The following is a 21,336-nucleotide window of genomic DNA, read 5'->3' on the forward strand; positions in this document are numbered from 1 at the left end:
GCCCATGCAGTGATTTCCACTACAGAATCATGTCTGTTTTGAATGCAGTGCTGCCTGAGGGCCCAAAGATCACGGCCAGCTAATACTGGTTTTTGGTCTTGACCCTTACATACAGAGATTTCTCCAGATTCTCTGAGTCTTTTAATGATATTATGTACCGTAGATGATGAAAAGCAAAAGTTCTTTGCTATTTTACGTTCAGAAACATTATTCTTGAATTGTTGCACTATTTGATGGTGCAGTCTTTCACAGAGTGGTGAACCCCTCCTCATCTTCACTTCTGAAAGACTCCGCCTCTCTGAGATGCTCTTTATACCCAATCATGTTACTGACCTGTTGCCAATCAACCAGCAGGTGTTTTACCAGTTTTTTTTTGTGTAGTCCCAACTTTTTTGGAAAATGTTGTTGACATCAAATTCAAAATGGGCATATATTTTTTATAGTTTGAACATTTGATATGTTGTATTTGTACTATTTTCATTTAAATACAGGGTTTAAATGATTTGCACATCATTGCATATATATATATATATATATATATATATATATATATATATATATATATACACATAACCCATAATGCATTTACGTCCAATATCTTTTATTAACAAAACAAATGGAAGTGATGTGGCAAGTGAACTAGAAGGCTCTCATTCACTGCTCCTGTTTGAGACGCTGCTGCTACTCATATGCGATAAAATGCGCAGTTACGGTGAAATAAGATCCAGTAATGGATGTCCACGCAGCGCGTTACAGTCGTCCTTCCCTGTTTAATTCAGTGATTTTATAACTTCGGTTTTGGTCTCGTGATAGAGGGAGGAGCGCGAAAGCCCGGTTTCGCAACGACTGAGAACTGACGTTTCTCACGTAGCGACGAGGTGTCGCCTGGCTAGTAGCGAAAGAAAAGAAAAAGAGAAAGACAGACGAACATTTGGAGACGAACGGACTTATTCGCATTTATAAGCAGCGCAGTTCGTTTCCTGATACGTTTAATCTGCAACGAGAGACTGTCAAACAGTAAAAGTTGCTAAGATGAACTCACTTCTCTTTCGAATTTTCCCGTTCCACCTTAAATGGTGCCGCTTTTACATTCGGCGCCTCAGTTAGAATTTAAGGTGGAACGGGAAAGTTCAGCAAGAAGCTGGAGAATAAGAAACGACTTCAGCCTCGTAAAACAGCCGAAAGCTGAGAGACATTTCACAAGAAACTATTCAACTTTTGAGGAAAAGTTTTCTGGCGGAGTTGAAGGAAAAGCGGCTACATCTAAAGCTTAAAGCAGAGCAGAGTAAGTCTAAGTAGGAGTAAGAGTTTTCTTTTATATTGTTTAACCTATACTAGGACATTATCACATACTGAGACACACTAGACATTAAATGTTGTGGCTCCCAAGCTGGTTTGATTCATGTTAAAGGACAAAATGGCTCTTCTTATCATTTGTGTTGTGACTCCTGATCTAACCTGGCTTTAATGCAGAGGGAGCCGGTCCGATTTCTCACTCATCCAGCGGTGTTTCTGTTATGTGCCGCCACAGACTGTCCGGGCGCTGCACTTTCGCACTTCCAAGTTCCGCCTTTTGCATTCCGTCAACATTACATTATAAATTAAGTATTTAGAAAATCGATTTTTGACTTTTGTGAATCGATTCAGAATCGTTAACGTCCGCATCGCAGTGCATCTAAGAATTGATTTTTTCCCCGTAACCCTAATATATGTATATATATATATATATATATATATACACACAGTGTTTTTTACAACCCTGCCTTCTGAGTTTTATACAGCATGTTGACGTTGGTAAAATACTGGAAAATCTGACATAATTCATTAATTTTCTTTGAGGATTATTTTGCCTCACAACTCCCTGCATGTATTCCTCCAATCGATTTTAGAGCCAAAATCTTCTCAAAACTATCATAAAACAGTGTCTCAGTCATCAGGCAGTGAATTCATAACCATTTCATGTAGGAACTTTCTGTGAGGGAGCTTTTAGAGGTGGACGTCTGGTTCCTATCACCACCACTGTGAACAGTTCTGACTCGGTAAGTTTATCTAGAACGGAACGTTTCACACCAAACCACTCTGAATGACTTTACTTATATATTTATTATGCAGGTGGCATTTACGGCTTTTAACCATTTTTTGTTTTAGGTTCTGTTCATGTATAGAGAAACAGTTCTTCCACAGCTTCACCTGCAAGAGTTCCCGATTCCCCAATTAGAGTGCAATGTGAGATCACTTACACGGGAGATATTTTCTGATGTCAGACTGTGAATGTAAGTGCCTGGAGATGTTGATAAATGTCACTGGAACTTTGATGAACTGAGTCAGAAAAGGCAAAAATGTAGCTTATTGGCCACAGCAGAGCCGGTTGGCCCTATATGCTTACTACACACGTTGTGTAGGGCTCCGCATATTATGCAAGGGCCCCGCCTCCCCCTTGTGCAAAAACTGCTTATTATTTACAACTTCACTGAAAGGATGAAGCGGAACTATTCATCTGGTCACAAAAAGAAAAACTTGTGTTCTCTCCAAGTTTGATGTCAGTTAATAACAGTAACATTTAACATACACAAGTTGCTGTGCTACTTTTGATAAACCCCAGCAGGCAACAGTGTTAATAAACTGCAGCTCGGAAAAGATGACCGCATCACACATAAACATGAAGCTCGTGTGGAGTCCTGTCCAGTCCAGACAGTATCTGGGTGTGATGGCTTACTCCTCATAGGAGCTCGTCATTTTAAAACAAGACAGTGATGATCTAGACTCTCTGTCAGGGTTTAGTTACAGCTCTGACTGATGCAGAATGAAAAGCAATGGAGGGACATTGACTATTGATTAATTATTGAGTTTAAAATGTTGATTAGCTAGGCATACTGGGCAATATGGATACACATTTAAATAATAACTAAATATTATCTAAATAATAACCATCAAGTATACAGTCAAGCCAGAGTATAAATAGTGTTTTATATTTGAAAATGTATAAAGGAAATCTGGGGGAGCCAGTGTGAATGGGCCTAATGCCGCTGATTAAATTAACAATAGTACTATCTATAATTATTCAGGTGCTAAGCTGTGTGTCAGAAGAGTACATATTGATAGAGTAAAAAATATTGTTTGTAGCTCATTCTGTTCTGTACAGATCTACTTATTCTTAGAGCAACAGATGGAGCAGACTGGTTTAAAGAAGGGAGGACTGTAGTGGGAGCACTGGGGTATCTGGTGTGACTATGTGCCAAATGCAAATGGTTTCCATGACCCACAGGGCGAGTTTGAAGACCCCTTTGTAGAATTTTGCTTAGGGCCCCAGGGAGGTCAGGATCAACTCTGGGCCAAAGACACCAAAAAATGTCTTTATAAATGGGCCCTGGGCCCCAATGACAGCCGAGAGCCAGCAAGAAGACGGGGCCTGAACCATAAGCGAGGACAAAGCCCTGCTAGGACAGCGGGGAGAGAAGGAGAATGGTGAGGGAATGATGGATGACGCCCAAGTCCCGAACTCCGCTGCCCAGGCCCCACCTCCTGTTCAGCAGCAAGGCTTGCGGAATGGCTTCCTGCCCTCTCTCTGGTACACTCACCATGAGAAATCCCATTGATTACTTAAAGGTAAGTGTTGGAGGTGAAGGCCCTGCATGAGGAAGAGACTGGTGTTCAGCAGAAATAGCAGCCACAAAATCTTCAAACACGAATGGAGAGCTATCTTAATCTAGCTGGCTCTGCTGGACACAGAACACCATCACAGATTATCTACACACCAGTCAGACATCATTTTCAGCTGAACCCACTAGTACAACACGAAAGCTGCAATCCTGAATCCTGTTTAGAGTTTCCACACTGAAAGAAATCGAGGGGAAGCCATTTAGAAGATTGTCTGGTCATCCGAGTGCTACATCTAGGCCTTGAGGCCACCACACACTGGATGTGCTGAATCACGTTGTGAAGGGTCCAAGAATTTTGCCATTGCTGCATTGATTAAAGCCATATTGAGACCACAGAAAGCCGCAGTGGAACACATATGGCTTTAAATATATACAGTCTTTTAGATAAACAGACGAATGATAACGTTCTGTTACCTCAGTGAACGTTACAGCCTCGTCTTTTTCCTCGTCTGTAAAGAAGCTCATACCAAACGAGATAAATGATAGAAATGTAGTAAGTTTTATTTCATTAAATTTATACGAGCAAAGTGTCGTTTTGTGTAAGTTGACCAGATTCCTGAAATGAAAACTGGGAACATTTCCAGTTTGGTGGTCAAAATATCATTAATATATCATTAACATATCCAATGTTTTCATCTATGAATGAAAAAAATAGGAACAGTTCCAGTTTCATGTACTTTGACCATGCTAACTGCTGTATTGTAATAACTATGGTGAAGGCCAGCTGATAAAAAAGGCAGGAATGTTTACCACAGAAGCTGCATGAGCCCATAATTCATATTCCTATTAAATATTTTAGACCCTAAACACACCCCTGGGCAGTTCTAGCTATACCCAGCTATGCCTGTGTCTTGCTTAAATGCTCATTTGTATTGCAGTGGGTTTCCTACCTGGACAGTGAATCAAACCTTCACTCTTCTCCCTGTAGTACAATGGTGTTATCCATCACGCTGTTGAACCACAAAACACAAAAAGCCATGAAGTGATCATGATGCATGCTCGCACTGTCATAATAAGCAAGTTCGGCCGTGGTCACTAGAGTTCTCACCGCTGTGTCTGGTTAGATGATGAGATGATGGCCTCATAAACACCAGTGAGCTTCTTTACCTGAGAAGACTGCAGCATGTATATGAGTATATGTATCACACACTCAGTGATAAACTATCCACCTCACAGGTCAGGGTGGCTTTAGGCCTCGGGTGGTGCTGCAGGGTTAAGCCCTGTCAGAAAGACTGAGATTATGCTATATGATCTATATCAGGGCATGAGAGGACTTCTGCATAGGCTTCAATGTGATGAATATTAATATTATTTAATATTAGTCTTGCTCAAAAACTTTAAAATTATTTAACCAAACCCAAAACGCATTAGCTCGTGGCATGCTCCTGCCTACATAATTTCCACATAAATAAACTTTGACATCAAAATATTGCAACATTACATTACATAAAATAACTATCACATCATTTAGTCCTTCAGTTTATGTGGAAATACAACACCTACCTTTTAGTCAATTTAAAACAGTTTGGCTGATGAGGGTTGTAGGTGTTTTTCTATGTAACTCAAGGCTTGTTTCATTTATTTTGATCATTCTCATAGTTTTAGAACTATATTATTGTACTGTATTTTAAGTATGTTTTTACAGGACCCCATTACAAACGAGACCGTGTTCTCAGTGGGCTTACCTGCTAGTACTAATAATAGATAATAATTATAATAATAATAATATGTACTTTTGGCAGTAAATGTGTTGATGTAATATATTTTATTCAAGTGGAAAGGATGCAATGATTGAGTTAAGTCAATTCAAAGCATCACTTTTTTTGCAGTGTGGTGGGTTTTGGTTGGGCGGAGTCAAGTCTGCCGACCGATGTGACTGTGACAGGAGGAAGGGGAGGTGTTTGTTTAACTGCCTTCGCGCCCACATTCACTGCATGACTTTCTTGGTGCAAGATTTGGTTTATTGACACCTGCAGTAATGGCTGGAAGAAAGGTATTCTGCGGCATCTTCGTCATTATTTTGATAATAACTGTTACAGTCATAGGTGTCTATTATGGGAGAAACCAGCCTAAGGACAGTCCGCCCCCTCCAACAGTCTGTCTTGTTGGAAATTTCAGTAAAGCTGCAGTTGCTGCTGACTCAGAAAATTGCTCGGAAGTTGGACGGTGAGTGTTTTAAGCCAAATAATTGCTCTTTATGATTTTTGCATGAATGCCATTCACCATTATAGCTCATCTATAGTGCACTGAAAGATACAGCTTGGAATGATCAGCAAGCAAGGTGAAGAGTTTCTTATCTAGTTACCGGCTGTGTTTTGGCGGTGCAGTCAGTTTAGCTGTGTTGCTTTCGGTTTCTCAGAGATATCCTGTTTTCTGGCGGCTCGGCGGTAGATGCTGCAATAGCTGCTCTGCTGTGCACGTCAGTCGTAAACCCGCAGTGCATGGGCATTGGAGGAGGAGTGATATTCACCATAATGGACAAAAATGGTAAGCAGTGCTGAGACATGCAGTAAAAAAAACCCAGAGACCACCCTTTTGTTTTGTTCGAAATGCCCATTAAGTACTACTCATCCATTTTTCTGTGTCAAATAAAAAAAAGCAGGAAACATACATTTAACAGAAAGCTACACAAAGTCCTCAACAATGAAATATATTAAATTTGTCTGTATTTAATTTGTTCACTCTTCACTTTTGTGCATCCCACTGTCACTTTAACTCCGCCATTTCTCCAGTCTTAAAACCAGCATACAACCTACTTCTAAGACTGAACTTTGGACGTGTGGCAGCGGATTTCTTTGAGTAGCTGAAAGCAAGTCTCCTGAAAAGAATGTAACAAAGAATGTACCAAAGGCTCTCATGGCAAAATTCTTTATTTCTCGGCGAGGAGAGACAATCAGCAAGGCCCTCAAAATTACAGCAAAAATAGTATAGTTTATATCATGACATGCATGCAGTTATTTTGGAATAAAAGCAACAGGCTGTGTGTCACGCCTAATAACACTGTTACCCATGATAAAATCACTGTAATGCATGGCCTCAAGTGGCTTACTTATTTGATAAAATATACATTTTTTAGTTGTTATTCATGTTATTAATAATTATTGAGAAATACAATTACTAAGCCAAGACATGTAGTTCCTTTAAAGTATATTATAGCTGCCAAGTAACCATGGACTGCTGAAAAAGGACAACAATGTTCGGTCACCCATCACTGTGTGTTATAGTCATTTGATCAACTTTTCAATTCTTTGCTATTTAAATTTTTGACAACAATTTTTTTCCAACTTTTTGCCATGTAATAACAAACTTCACAATTTAGCACTGTTTAATGTGGTTAATGCAGGACAATTCGGTCACACTGTATTTGGATGGTCCCATATAGATGCCCTACAGATACCTAAATCACTAACAAACTCTCCGGTGATATTCAGTTGATTATTAACAACAGTATGGTTATGGTTAGGGTTAGGAGTAGGTGTAGGTTTTGCCTTGAGGTTAAGGTGAGGTTTAGGTTTAGGTTTAGGTTTAATAAACTTTCACACTGAACTTGTAGTTCAGTTTTATTTAATAGATGTTTAGTTGAATGTTACTTAAAGACAGACTGAGCATTTACAAAACATCTACAGTGGATCATCCAAATAAAGTGTTACCGAAAATTCCTTTTACAAGTAGTTGTTGCTCAACAAATTAGCGCAGCCACAACAATGCTAATTTCCTTTAGTGTCTATATGTGATTTCCAGTGTTGGCTGGAAATGCACACATACAGCGCATAATACGTCTAACAAATTTGGGATTCAGCCATGTCCATACCGGATGAACACTGCACTGTTTGGAAGTAGAAGCTGGATATTCATAACTAGCGCTCTTTATTTGAAGGAGGCAGGTTTAAAGCTACATAAGGAACCAAAACACTGATACTTGAAGCTTTTAAAACATTCAAGTCACATATTTACTTTACTTTTTTAACTTATATTGTAGTTTTAAAGTGAATCATGTTTAGCCTATTAGCTATTTTTTAGTATGTTAGCTAGCTGATTAGCCCAGTTCTAGCTAAGAAAATAGGTTGTCAGCTCCTCAGTTAAAACAGAACTGGGTTCTAACTTCATTTATCAGTACACACGGTGCCCCATGACTGCAGCAGTACAATCAAGATTAACACAAGGAGTTTTTATGACACTAATTTTTTTGACACTAGTTTTTGTGAGGCGGTCACAGGTCACGTCATAATAATAACTGTTATTCAGTAATAACTCATACAGTGTAGATTGAAATGCTATAAACTAAACACCAAAACTTAAATCAACACTTTATTCACAGTTTACAGAATTTTGAGAACAACACAAAGTTAGAAGACGGTAAAAAATGGGAGTGTTATTAAATAATAAGCTGTAATTTTCTGTTTATTCAGTAAAAAACTCTCTGATGATCTATTTAATTAGTAATTTTTGATGATCAGTTTTCAGATATGATTCATTGTGGGTGTCAGTTTCTTTATCAGTTCATTCTCAATGCTGTACAGATTTATAAATGAAATCACTTACAGCTCCGATTATCATCAAAACATCTTCGTTTTTACAGCTTCATACAAACTGACTGACACTCATAAGAAATGAGATCAATCATAGAATAATTTTATACTCACATCTTCAATTGATGTGAATGAAATCAGTGACCCCAAACTTTTGCATCAGTCTAATGTACCACTATTAATTTTAATATTTCTTAATCACTTTTTTCATAATAAAGGTCTGATCAGACAATGTCCACTTTCATTTTTTAGGTACAGTGAAAACAATCAACACCAGAGAAACTGTTCCAAAGAACTTCAGAGGAAATCTCTCGGACTGCTCATATGACAGTACAGGTACGGCACTATCAGAACAGCATTAATATAATATTTATTTCTGTGGAGTTTTCAGTGCAGATAGTTCAGTGCAGTAACCCAGCATCACCTAAACATTCTGCTCTGCTGCAGTTCAGTATATCCTTAAATATGTAATGTTGTTTTTTTTTTTGTCTTTTGCTTTCATTGGATAGAATTCGAGTAAAAATGAACAGAAATGTTCTTTTATTCTTGTAACATTTATTTTACCTAAAATTCTACAAGATTAATTATAACATCATGATAACAAAACAACAGTCCAGTTATTTTATTTTAACATCACATATTTTCAGTTTAAAAATCAAAGTCAAAGTCAGCACTTGGAACTTTAGAAAAAAAAACAAGTTAGGACATCGTAAAAAATTATGGAAGTGTTATTAACCTCTTATTCTCCAGGGTATATTTTGGTTTGTCCATCTGAATTTACGTGACCAAATCATAAGGCAAATTATTCAGTAACCGCATAAAATAAATGCAAATTTTTATTATATATATATATTTTTTTAAAGGCTCCCCTCAAATTAACAGAATGTGTTTTATGATACACATATTGCTATATGCTTACAATTTACTGCTGAAAGCCAAAAATCTTAGACGCTCTTTGTATTATCTTATAAAAATAATGTTTACAGAGCAGATCACTGAAGAGACGCCATCTGTTTATAGTTTATAGCCCAGATTTGTGGAAAAATGGGTCGACTTTCAGTAGAAATAAAAAATTGTGAGTTCAGCTTCTTTTATTATAAGGGTTTAAAATGACATCACCCATCTATTTGACTGGAAAGAAGACAGTTACAGCTCTCATACGACCCCCACCTTTAGAATGTAGCTTATGAAATATGAAAGTTATGAAGAATATGATGAAGTGCGTTTTGGAACCACCGGTGGTCTCAAGGAGTTTAAGAGGCTAAATAATAAACTATAATTGTCTATTTATTGGAATTGTATTAGAATAGCTGTTTAATTAGTGAGATTTGGTTATTAGTTTTCACGTATGAGTCACTGTGGGTGTCAGTTTGTTTATCAGTTCATTCTCAATGCTGTACAGATTTCTCTATTATTATGAACAGCTCAGTTTTTCACAAGAGCGTATTCGCATCCGCAGCTTCCTGCAAACTGACTGACACTAGTAAGAAATTACTTTCATCAAAGAATTGTTTTATACAAGCATCTTCAAAGAAACTGATTTAATGACGAGAGTGAAGTGAAACTTTTGAGTGGTACTGTACGCAACAGGCAAAATGAAACTGCAGAAAGGATCCTGAACGCTTAACAGACTCAAACACACACAGAAACACATCAGTTCCCAGACAGAAAAGAGGAAGCGCTTGTCTGAATCACTTTTCTTACATGCAGGTCCCACCCTGAGTTTGTCTTTTCTGAACTCTGTTCTCATCTATGCACATAACACCCTAGAAATAACTAGAGATACCAAAGCAACACCCTAGCAACCACCAAAGATATGACAGCAACCACTTACACACACCTGAAGCAATCTAGGATAAAATATGAGAGATATCCTACGGACCACATCAAAAACACTATAGCAACTGCATAGCAACACCCTAGCAATAACCTGGAATAGCATGAACCATTTAGACACATCCTAGCAATCACCTGGAACATTACAACACCCTCCTAGTGACACCCTAGCAACAACCTTAGCAACCACTTAGCAACACCTGGAAATCAACAAAAAAACACTAACTACCACCTACCAATGCCCCAGCAACAACCTAGAAACCACTTAACGTTGTCATAGCAACCATTTGTATGAAAACTTTAATTTCAAACTTCAGTAAATTGAGCACAATATATAATCAGCTGAACTTTTTCATGCGCAAGACCATAAACTTCATAACATCATCAAAAGGGCAGAATGCATCTGATCTGCTCCTCAAACTGGCCCAAAAAGCTATCGCACGGTGCTGATCACGTTTTTCGGGACAGCTTGTGTTCCAAGTGTCACGTGGAAACCTTCAATTTAGCACAAACTTTACTCCATAAAGATCAAAAACATTAACAACACAAAAATGAAATCCCTCAGTCGACACCTTCCACACGCTGAATCCTGAATCCACCTGAGTGACTTACTGTGAGCTTTATTTCTACACAAACAAACCTCACACTTACAGCCCATTCGCACTTCAGACACAGTGTGGAGGTTTTGGGTGATGAAAAAGCTGAGAAACAGTCAGTTATATTGTGGTTTAACGGACGTTTCCTGACCACTCTTTCTTTCGGTCTCACTATCTGCTGCTCTCTTTCTCTCTCTATCTTTGGCTTTCCTACCCCACCCTTTCTCTCTCTCTCTCTCTCTCTCTCTCTCTCTCTCTTTTCTCTCTATCTGTTGTTTCTCTCTGTTTACTCTCTGTCTCTTTCTCTCTCTCTCTGTTCTCCTTGTTTCTCTCTGTTCTCTCTCTCTCTCCTTTTCTCTGTTCTCTCTCTGTTTTCTCTCTGTTGTTCTCTTTCTCTCTCTTTCTTTGTCTTCCCCACCCCCTCTCTGTCTCTCTCCTTGTCTCTGTTCTCTCTCTGTTCTCTCTCTGTCTCTCTCCTTGTCTCTGTTCTCTCTCAATTCAATTCAATTCAATTGTTTGTGGGTGTGTATCTCTGACATGGTGTGGTCACTCACTGTCCCTCAGAGTGTGGCAGGTGTGAACGTACTGCGCTGCCAGTGTGCAGAACTCTATGTTCTTATAGAACGTGCGGCAGCTTCTCTGTGGGGGGAAGATTCTCAAATACAGGACATGTTTTGGTGATTTTACTGAAGAATTCTGTTCTAATGTGAGTAAATTTTGCACATTCAGTCAGAAAGTGCAGCTCTGTCTCAGGCCTATTCTGCTGGCACAGTCTTTGATCTTTCGGTAGCCAAGATTTCCTGTGTCTGCCCGTCTCTACGGCCAGGCGGTGCTGACTGAGTCTGTACTTCGTCAAGGTGGACCTCAGTTTAGGGTCAGTCAGTGTGGTCACGTAATCTGTTATGCTGTACTGACGTTTTAGGGCCAAATAACACTGCATTTTACTCTGTGAGTCTGACTCGGTTTCCCAATAGGGGAGATAATTCTGTTTGAGCTGTTTTGTAATTTGGTTCAGATCAGAACCAGATTTGCTGGTTATGTTCTGGTCCTGAGCCTGTGGAGTGTTAGTGAGTGTGTGTTAGTGAGTGTTAGTGGAGTGTTAGTGAGTGTTTGTTAGTGAGTGTGTGTTAGTGAGTGTTAGTGGTGTGTTAGTGAGTGTTAGTGGGGTGTTAGTGAGTGTTTGTTAGTGAGTGTGTGTTAGTGGAGTGTTAGTGAGTGTTAGTGGGGTGTTAGTGAGTGTGTGTTAGTGAGTGTTAGTGGGGTGTTAGTGAGTGTTTGTTAGTGAGTGTGTGTTAGTGAGTGTTAGTGGAGTGTTAGTGAGTGTTAGTGGGGTGTTAGTGAGTGTTTGTTAGTGTTAGTGAGTGTGTGTTAGTGAGTGTTAGTGGTGTGTTAGTGAGTGTTAGTGGGGTGTTAGTGAGTGTTTGTTAGTGTTAGTGAGTGTGTGTTAGTGAGTGTTAGTGGTGTGTTAGTGAGTGTTAGTGGGGTGTTAGTGAGTGTTTGTTAGTGTTAGTGAGTGTGTGTTAGTGAGTGTTAGTGGGGTGTTAGTGAGTGTGTGTTAGTGAGTGTTAGTGAGTGTTAGTGGGGTGTTAGTGAGTGTTTGTTAGTGTTAGTGAGTGTGTGTTAGTGAGTGTTAGTGGAGTGTTAGTGAGTGTTAGTGGGGTGTTAGTGAGTGTTTGTTAGTGTTAGTGAGTGTGTGTTAGTGAGTGTTAGTGGGGTGTTAGTGAGTGTTTGTTAGTGTTAGTGAGTGTGTGTTAGTGAGTGTTAGTGGTGTGTTAGTGAGTGTTAGTGGGGTGTTAGTGAGTGTTTGTTAGTGTTAGTGAGTGTGTGTTAGTGAGTGTTAGTGGTGTGTTAGTGAGTGTTAGTGGGGTGTTAGTGAGTGTTAGTGGGGTGTTAGTGTGGTGTTAGTGGGGTGTTAGTGGTGTGTTAGTGTGTGTTAGTGTGTGTTAGTGGGGTGTTAGTGTATGTTAGTGGTGTGTTAGTGTTTGTTAGTGGGGTGTTAGTGTGGTGTTAGTGAGTGTTAGTGGGGTGTTAGTGTGGTGTTAGTGAGTGTTAGTGGGGTGTTAGTGTGTGTTAGTGTGTGTTAGTGAGTGTTAGTATGGTGTTATTGGGGTGTTAGTGAGTGTGTGTTAGTGAGTGTTAGTGGGGTGTTAGTGAGTGTTTATTAGTGTGTGTTAGTGAGTGTTAGTGATTATTTGTTAGTGTGTGTTAGTGGGGTGTTAGTGATTATTTGTTAGTGAGTGTTAGTGGGGTGTTAGTGTGTGTTAGTGGGGTGTTAGTGAGTGTTAGTGGGGTGTTAGTGTGTGTTAGTGGGGTGTTAGCTCCCCTCAAATTAACAGAATGTGTTTTATGATACACATATTGCTATATGCTTACAATTTACTGCTGAAAGCCAAAAATCTTAGACGCTCTTTGTATTATCTTATAAAAATAATGTTTACAGAGCAGATCACTGAAGAGACGCCATCTGTTTATAGTTTATAGCCCAGATTTGTGGAAAAATGGGTCGACTTTCAGTAGAAATAAAAAATTGTGAGTTCAGCTTCTTTTATTATAAGGGTTTAAAATGACATCACCCATCTATTTGACTGGAAAGAAGACAGTTACAGCTCTCATACGACCCCCACCTTTAGAATGTAGCTTATGAAATATGAAACTTATGAAGAATATGATGAAGTGCGTTTTGGAACCACCGGTGGTCTCAAGGAGTTTAAGAGGCTAAATAATAAACTATAATTTTCTATTTATTGGAATTGTATTAGAATAGCTGTTTAATTAGTGAGATTTGGTTATTAGTTTTCACGTATGAGTTACTGTGGGTGTCAGTTTGTTTATCAGTTCATTCTCAATGCTGTACAGATTTCTCTATTATTATGAACAGCTCAGTTTTTCACAAGAGCGTATTCGCATCCGCAGCTTCCTGCAAACTGACTGACACTAGTAAGAAATTACTTTCATCAAAGAATTGTTTTATACAAGCATCTTCAAAGAAACTGATTTAATGACGAGAGTGAAGTGAAACTTTTGAGTGGTACTGTACGCAACAGGCAAAATGAAACTGCAGAAAGGATCCTGAACGCTTAACAGACTCAAACACACACAGAAACACATCAGTTCCCAGACAGAAAAGAGGAAGCGCTTGTCTGAATCACTTTTCTTACATGCAGGTCCCACCCTGACTTCACCGCAGTGCTTAAGTTTGTCTTTTCTGAACTCTGTTCTCATCTATGCACATAACACCCTAGAAATAACTAGAGATACCAAAGCAACACCCTAGCAACCACCAAAGATATGACAGCAACCACTTACACACACCTGAAGCAATCTAGGATAAAATATGAGAGATATCCTACGGACCACATCAAAAACACTATAGCAACTGCATAGCAACACCCTAGCAATAACCTGGAATAGCATGAACCATTTAGACACATCCTAGCAATCACCTGGAACATTACAACACCCTCCTAGTGACACCCTAGCAACAACCTTAGCAACCACTTAGCAACACCTGGAAATCAACAAAAAACACTAACTACCACCTACCAATGCCCCAGCAACAACCTAGAAACCACTTAACGTTGTCATAGCAACCATTTGTATGAAAACTTTAATTTCAAACTTCAGTAAATTGAGCACAATATATAATCAGCTGAACTTTTTCATGCGCAAGACCATAAACTTCATAACATCATCAAAAGGGCAGAATGCATCTGATCTGCTCCTCAAACTGGCCCAAAAAGCTATCGCACGGTGCTGATCACGTTTTTCGGGACAGCTTGTGTTCCAAGTGTCACGTGGAAACCTTCAATTTAGCACAAACTTTACTCCATAAAGATCAAAAACATTAACAACACAAAAATGAAATCCCTCAGTCGACACCTTCCACACGCTGAATCCTGAATCCACCTGAGTGACTTACTGTGAGCTTTATTTCTACACAAACAAACCTCACACTTACAGCCCATTCGCACTTCAGACACAGTGTGGAGGTTTTGGGTGATGAAAAAGCTGAGAAACAGTCAGTTATATTGTGGTTTAACGGACGTTTCCTGACCACTCTTTCTTTCGGTCTCACTATCTGCTGCTCTCTTTCTCTCTCTATCTTTGGCTTTCCTACCCCACCCTTTCTCTCTCTCTCTCTCTCTCTCTCTCTTTTCTCTCTATCTGTTGTTTCTCTCTGTTTACTCTCTGTCTCTTTCTCTCTCTCTCTGTTCTCCTTGTTTCTCTCTGTTCTCTCTCTCTCTCCTTTTCTCTGTTCTCTCTCTGTTTTCTCTCTGTTGTTCTCTTTCTCTCTCTTTCTTTGTCTTCCCCACCCCCTCTCTGTCTCTCTCCTTGTCTCTGTTCTCTCTCTGTTCTCTCTCTGTCTCTCTCCTTGTCTCTGTTCTCTCTCAATTCAATTCAATTCAATTGTTTGTGGGTGTGTATCTCTGACATGGTGTGGTCACTCACTGTCCCTCAGAGTGTGGCAGGTGTGAACGTACTGCGCTGCCAGTGTGCAGAACTCTATGTTCTTATAGAACGTGCGGCAGCTTCTCTGTGGGGGGAAGATTCTCAAATACAGGACATGTTTTGGTGATTTTACTGAAGAATTCTGTTCTAATGTGAGTAAATTTTGCACATTCAGTCAGAAAGTGCAGCTCTGTCTCAGGCCTATTCTGCTGGCACAGTCTTTGATCTTTCGGTAGCCAAGATTTCCTGTGTCTGCCCGTCTCTACGGCCAGGCGGTGCTGACTGAGTCTGTACTTCGTCAAGGTGGACCTCAGTTTAGGGTCAGTCAGTGTGGTCACGTAATCTGTTATGCTGTACTGACGTTTTAGGGCCAAATAACACTGCATTTTACTCTGTGAGTCTGACTCGGTTTCCCAATAGGGGAGATAATTCTGTTTGAGCTGTTTTGTAATTTGGTTCAGATCAGAACCAGATTTGCTGGTTATGTTCTGGTCCTGAGCCTGTGGAGTGTTAGTGAGTGTGTGTTAGTGAGTGTTAGTGGGGTGTTAGTGAGTGTTTGTTAGTGTTAGTGAGTGTGTGTTAGTGAGTGTTAGTGGTGTGTTAGTGAGTGTTAGTGGGGTGTTAGTGAGTGTTTGTTAGTGTTAGTGAGTGTGTGTTAGTGAGTGTTAGTGGTGTGTTAGTGAGTGTTAGTGGGGTGTTAGTGAGTGTTAGTGATGTGTTAGTGAGTGTTAGTGAGTGTGTGTTAGTGAGTGTTAGTGGTGTGTTAGTGTGTGTTTGTTAGTGTGTGTTAGTGGGGCCTTAGTGAGTGTTAGTGGGGTGTTAGTGTGTGTTAGTGGGGTGTTAGTGTGGTGTTAGTGAGTGTTAGTGGGGTGTTAGTGAGTGTTTGTTAGTGCGTGTTAGTGGGGTCTTAGTGAGTATTTGTTAGTGAGTGTTAGTGGGGTGTTAGTGTGTGTTAGTGAGTGTTAGTGGGGTGTTAGTGTGTGTTAGTGGGGTGTTAGTGTGTGTTAGTGAGTGTTAGTATGGTGTTATTGGGGTGTTAGTGAGTGTGTGTTAGTGAGTGTTAGTGGGGTGTTAGTGAGTGTTTATTAGTGAGTGTTAGTGATTATTTGTTAGTGTGTGTTAGTGGGGTGTTAGTGATTATTTGTTAGTGAGTGTTAGTGAGGTGTTAGTGTGTGTTAGTGGGGTGTTAGTGAGTGTTTATTAGTGTGTGTTAGTGAGTGTTAGTGGGGTGTTAGTGGGGTGTTAGTGTGTGTTAGTGGGGTGTTAGTGGGGTGTTAGTGAGTGTTAGTGGTGTGTTAGTGTGGTGTTAGTGAGTGTTAGTGGGGTGTTAGTGTGTGTTAGTGGGGTGTTAGTGTGTGTTAGTGAGTGTTAGTATGGTGTTATTGGGGTGTTAGTGAGTGTGTGTTAGTGAGTGTTAGTGGGGTGTTAGTGAGTGTTTATTAGTGTGTGTTAGTGAGTGTTAGTGATTATTTGTTAGTGTGTGTTAGTGGGGTGTTAGTGATTATTTGTTAGTGAGTGTTAGTGGGGTGTTAGTGTGTGTTAGTGGGGTGTTAGTGAGTGTTAGTGGGGTGTTAGTGTGTGTTAGTGGGGTGTTAGTGTGTGTTAGTGAGTGTTAGTGGGGTGTTAGTGTGGTGTTAGTGGTGTGTTAGTATTTGTTAGTGGGGTGTTAGTGTGGTGTTAGTGTGTGTTAGTGAGTGTTAGTGGGGTGTTAGTGAGTGTTAGTGTGTGTTAGTGAGTATTAGTGTGTGTTAGTGAGTGTTAGTGAGGTGTTAGTGAGTGTTAGTGTGTGTTAGTGGTGTGTTAGTGGGGTGTTAGTGAGTGTTAGTGTGTGTTAGTGTGGTGTTAGTGTGTGTTAGTGGTGTGCTAGTGTGTGTTAGTGGGGTGTTAGTGAGTGTGTGTTAGTGAGTGTTAGTGTGTGTTAGTGGGGTGTTAGTGTGTGTTAGTGAGTGTTAGTGTGTGTTAGTGAGTGTTAGTGGTGTGTTAGTGGGGTGTTAGTGAATGTTAGTGTGTGTTAGTGAGTGTTAGTGGGGTGTTAGTGAGTGTTTGTTAGTGTTAGTGAGTGTGTGTTAGTGAGTGTTAGTGGTGTGTTAGTGAGTGTTAGTGGGGTGTTAGTGAGTGTTTGTTAGTGTTAGTGAGTGTGTGTTAGTGAGTGTTTGTTAGTGTTAGTGAGTGTTAGTGGGGTGTTAGTGAGTGTGTGTTAGTGAGTGTTAGTGGAGTGTTAGTGAGTGTTACTGGGGTGTTAGTGAGTGTGTGTTAGTGTTAGTGAGTGTGTGTTAGTGAGTGTTAGTGGGGTGTTAGTGAGTGTTTGTTAGTGTTAGTGAGTGTGTGTTAGTGAGTGTTAGTGGAGTGTTAGTGAGTGTTAGTGGGGTGTTAGTGAGTGTTTGTTAGTGTTAGTGAGTGTGTGTTAGTGAGTGTTACTGGTGTGTTAGTGAGTGTTAGTGGGGTGTTAGTGAGTGTTTGTTAGTGTTAGTGAGTGTGTGTTAGTGAGTGTTAGTGGTGTGTTAGTGAGTGTTAGTGGGGTGTTAGTGAGTGTTAGTTAGTGTTAGTGAGTGTGTGTTAGTGAGTGTTAGTGGTGTGTTAGTGAGTGTTATTGGGGTGTTAGTGAGTGTTTGTTAGTGTTAGTGAGTGTGTTAGTGAGTGTTAGTGGTGTGTTAGTGAGTGATAGTGGGGTGTTAGTGACTGTTAGTGTTAGTGAGTGTGTGTTAGTGAGTGTTAGTGGTGTGTTAGTGAGTGTTAGTGGGGTGTTAGTGAGTGTTTGTTAGTGTTAGTGAGTGTGTGTTAGTGAGTGTTAGTGGTGTGTTAGTGAGTGTTAGTGGGGTGTTAGTGAGTGTTTGTTAGTGTTAGTGAGTGTGTGTTAGTGAGTGTTAGTGGTGTGTTAGTGAGTGTTAGTGGGGTGTTAGTGAGTGTTAGTGATGTGTTAGTGAGTGTTAGTGAGTGTTTGTTGGTGAGTGTTAGTGGGGTGTTAGTGTGTGTTTGTTAGTGTGTGTTAGTGGGGCCTTAGTGAGTGTTAGTGGGGTGTTAGTGTGTGTTAGTGGGGTGTTAGTGTGGTGTTAGTGGGGTGTTAGTGAGTGTTGGTTAGTGCGTGTTAGTGGGGTCTTAGTGAGTATTAGTTAGTGTTAGTGGGGTGTTAGTGTGTGTTAGTGAGTGTTAGTGGGGTGTTAGTGTGTGTTAGTATGGTGTTATTGGGGTGTTAGTGAGTGTGTGTTAGTGAGTGTTAGTGGGGTGTTAGTGAGTGTTTATTAGTGTGTGTTAGTGAGTGTTAGTGATTATTTGTTAGTGTGTGTTAGTGGGGTGTTAGTGATTATTTGTTAGTGAGTGTTAGTGAGGTGTTAGTGTGTGTTAGTGGGGTGTTAGTGAGTGTTTATTAGTGTGTGTTAGTGAGTGTTAGTGGGGTGTTAGTGTGGTGTTAGTGGGGTGTTAGTGGGGTGTTAGTGGTGTGTTAGTGTGTGTTAGTGTGTGTTAGTGGGGTGTTAGTGTATGTTAGTGGTGTGTTAGTGTTTGTTAGTGGGGTGTTAGTGTGGTGTTAGTGAGTGTTAGTGGGGTGTTAGTGTGTGTTAGTGTGTGTTAGTGAGTGTTAGTATGGTGTTATTGGGGTGTTAGTGAGTGTGTGTTAGTGAGTGTTAGTGGGGTGTTAGTGAGTGTTTATTAGTGTGTGTTAGTGAGTGTTAGTGATTATTTGTTAGTGTGTGTTAGTGGGGTGTTAGTGATTATTTGTTAGTGAGTGTTAGTGGGGTGTTAGTGTGTGTTAGTGGGGTGTTAGTGTGTGTTAGTGGGGTGTTAGTGTGTGTTAGTGAGTGTTAGTGGGGTGTTAGTGTGTGTTAGTGGGGTGTTAGTGGGGTGTTAGTGTGGTGTTAGTGGTGTGTTAGTATTTGTTAGTGGGGTGTTAGTGTGGTGTTAGTGTGTGTTAGTGGGGTGTTAGTGTGTGTTAGTGAGTGTTAGTATGGTGTTATTGGGGTGTTAGTGAGTGTGTGTTAGTGAGTGTTAGTGGGGTGTTAGTGAGTGTTTATTAGTGTGTGTTAGTGAGTGTTAGTGATTATTTGTTAGTGTGTGTTAGTGGGGTGTTAGTGATTATTTGTTAGTGAGTGTTAGTGGGGTGTTAGTGTGTGTTAGTGGGGTGTTAGTGAGTGTTAGTGGGGTGTTAGTGTGTGTTAGTGGGGTGTTAGTGTGTGTTAGTGAGTGTTAGTGGGGTGTTAGTGTGTGTTAGTGGGGTGTTAGTGGGGTGTTAGTGTGGTGTTAGTGGTGTGTTAGTATTTGTTAGTGGGGTGTTAGTGTGGTGTTAGTGTGTGTTAGTGAGTGTTAGTGGGGTGTTAGTGTGTGTTAGTGAGTGTTAGTGGTGTGTTAGTGGGGTGTTAGTGAGTGTTAGTGTGTGTTAGTGAGTGTTAGTGGTGTGCTAGTGTGTGTTAGTGGGGTGTTAGTGAGTGTTAGTGTGTGTTAGTGGTGTGTTAGTGGGGTGTTAGTGAGTGTTAGTGTCTGTTAGTGTGGTGTTAGTGTGTGTTAGTGGTGTGCTAGTGTGTGTTAGTGGGGTGTTAGTGAGTGTGTGTTAGTGAGTGTTAATGGGGTGTTAGTGTGTGTTAGTGAGTGTTAGTGTGTGTTAGTGAGTGTTAGTGTGTGTTAGTGTGTGTTAGTGGTGTGTTAGTGAGGTGTTAGTGAATGTTAGTGTGTGTTAGTGTGTGTTAGTGTGGTGTTAGTGTGTGTTAGTGAGTGTTAGTGGTGTGTTAGTGAGTGTTAGTGTGGTGTTAGTGAGTGTTAGTGGGGTGTTAGTGAGTATTAGTGTGTGTTAGTGAGTGTTAGTGAGGTGTTAGTGTGTGTTAGTGGGGTGTTAGTGTGTGTTAGTGAGTGTTAGTTGTGTGCTAGTGTGTGTTAGTGGGGTGTCAGTGTGGTGTTAGTGAGTGATAGTGTGTGTTAGTGAGTGTTAGTGTGTGTTAGTGTGTGTTAGTGGGGTGTTAGTGTGGTGTTAGTGAGTGTTAGTGGGGTGTTAGTGAGTGTTAATGGGGTGTTTTTATATTTTTATAATTAATGGAAATCGGCCTAATTCTGCCCTGCATGAGTTGTTTGTGGCGTTTCTGTGCACCATTAAAATCATTTCACACAGCTCTGCATGCAGGGTCTCAATCGGATGTTTGTCCCATTTGTGGAATTCCTGATTAGTTAGCGGACCCCACGCTTCACTGCCATAAAGGGCAGTTGGCTCAATTACAGATTCAAATATTTTTAGCCAAATTCTGATAGGAATTTCCACAGAAATTTGTTGTTTTATGGCATAGAAACCCCTGCAGGCTTTGCCTCTCAGTAGTATTCAATATTATTCATACCTATCACAAATGTTTGTTGTTTTCCTGAGATCTGGATCTTTTCTGAAATATCATTATGTTTGTCTTTTTTAGGTTTACTGCCAGGGCCCAGGTCTGGCAGTACTGCTCCAGCAGGTCCAGGTTCTGCTGTAGGCCCTGCTCTGTGGGGGACAGCAGAACCAGGTCATCTGCATAGAGCAGGAATTTAATCTCTGAGTCGTGCAGAGTGAGACAGGGAGCTGTGGACTCCTCTAATATCTTCTCCAATTCATTAATGCAAATATTAAATAGTGTTGGGCTTAAACAGCAGCCCTGTCTCTCTCTGTGCGTCTGAGAGATGGAATTTGTTTGCCAATTTTTATGCTGCATGCAATTCCTGTATACTTTGATTTAATTAGATCATATGTTTTACCCCCTACACCACTTTCTCCCTGTTCTCTCTCTCTCTGTAGGTAGTCAGTGGATCGGTGTGCCTGGTCAGATCCGTGGTTATGAGCATGTTCACAGGCTGTATGGTCGTCTGCCCTGGTCCCGTCTGTTCCAGCCCACTATCCGCATGGCCAGAGAGGGGGTCAAAATCTCTGAAATACTGGCGCGTTATCTCTCCATCACCGAAAGGCAAAGTACACGGTATTTCACACACACCAACATTCATCAAATCTGTATTTGGCCACAACTTACAGCTAACAGCTAGCTCAAGCATTAGCTCAGGGGGGCCCTCTTGGCACTCTTCAGTACTGGTAATGCTTTGAAACGCATAGACAGCTTTTGCAATCTTTATCATCACTTTCTTGGCAAAGCAGCCCAGTTGTCCACATAGCCCAAGCTGTTGAGGGCGCACCAGCTGCGGAGCCAGGGAAGCGGTCTGGAGATGACGATCCTGGCGTCCGTCTTCTTCCTGGCGGCGTCCAGTAGCATCTGGTAGTGCTCCTTCAGGACCTCACTACGTCGGTCAGCGATGTCGTTGGTCCCAACA

The 21,336-nt window shown here is 40.6% G+C and overlaps 1 protein-coding gene across 1 annotated transcript; it reads left to right on the forward strand.

Annotated features, from left to right (window-relative positions):
- Window positions 1-5,545: 5,545 nt before the first annotated feature.
- LOC118814021 (glutathione hydrolase 5 proenzyme-like) lies at window positions 5,546-21,275 on the forward strand. The gene is made up of 5 exons (XM_036579693.1): window positions 5,546-5,825; window positions 6,019-6,146; window positions 8,441-8,524; window positions 20,813-20,990; window positions 21,164-21,275. The coding sequence occupies exons 1-5, from the start codon at window positions 5,638-5,640 to the stop codon at window positions 21,273-21,275; spliced, it is 690 nt and encodes a 229-aa protein (XP_036435586.1). The 5' UTR covers window positions 5,546-5,637.
- The last annotated feature ends 61 nt before the right edge of the window (window positions 21,276-21,336 follow it).

The sequence above is a fragment of the Colossoma macropomum genome, unplaced genomic scaffold (assembly GCF_904425465.1).
Source record: "Colossoma macropomum unplaced genomic scaffold, Colossoma_macropomum, whole genome shotgun sequence".
NCBI classification, from domain to species: domain Eukaryota; kingdom Metazoa; phylum Chordata; class Actinopteri; order Characiformes; family Serrasalmidae; genus Colossoma; species Colossoma macropomum.

Bases quoted from the DNA above. Each gene is read 5' to 3' on its own strand.
- LOC118814021 (XM_036579693.1), top strand. From the start codon at position 5,638: ATGGCTGGAAGAAAGGTATTCTGCGGCATCTTCGTCATTATTTTGATA. The intron at 5,826-6,018 runs GTGAGTGTTTTA...TCGGTTTCTCAG, and splicing joins AATTGCTCGGAAGTTGGACG to AGATATCCTGTTTTCTGGCG. The intron at 20,991-21,163 runs GTATTTCACACA...TTGGCAAAGCAG, and splicing joins ACCGAAAGGCAAAGTACACG to CCCAGTTGTCCACATAGCCC.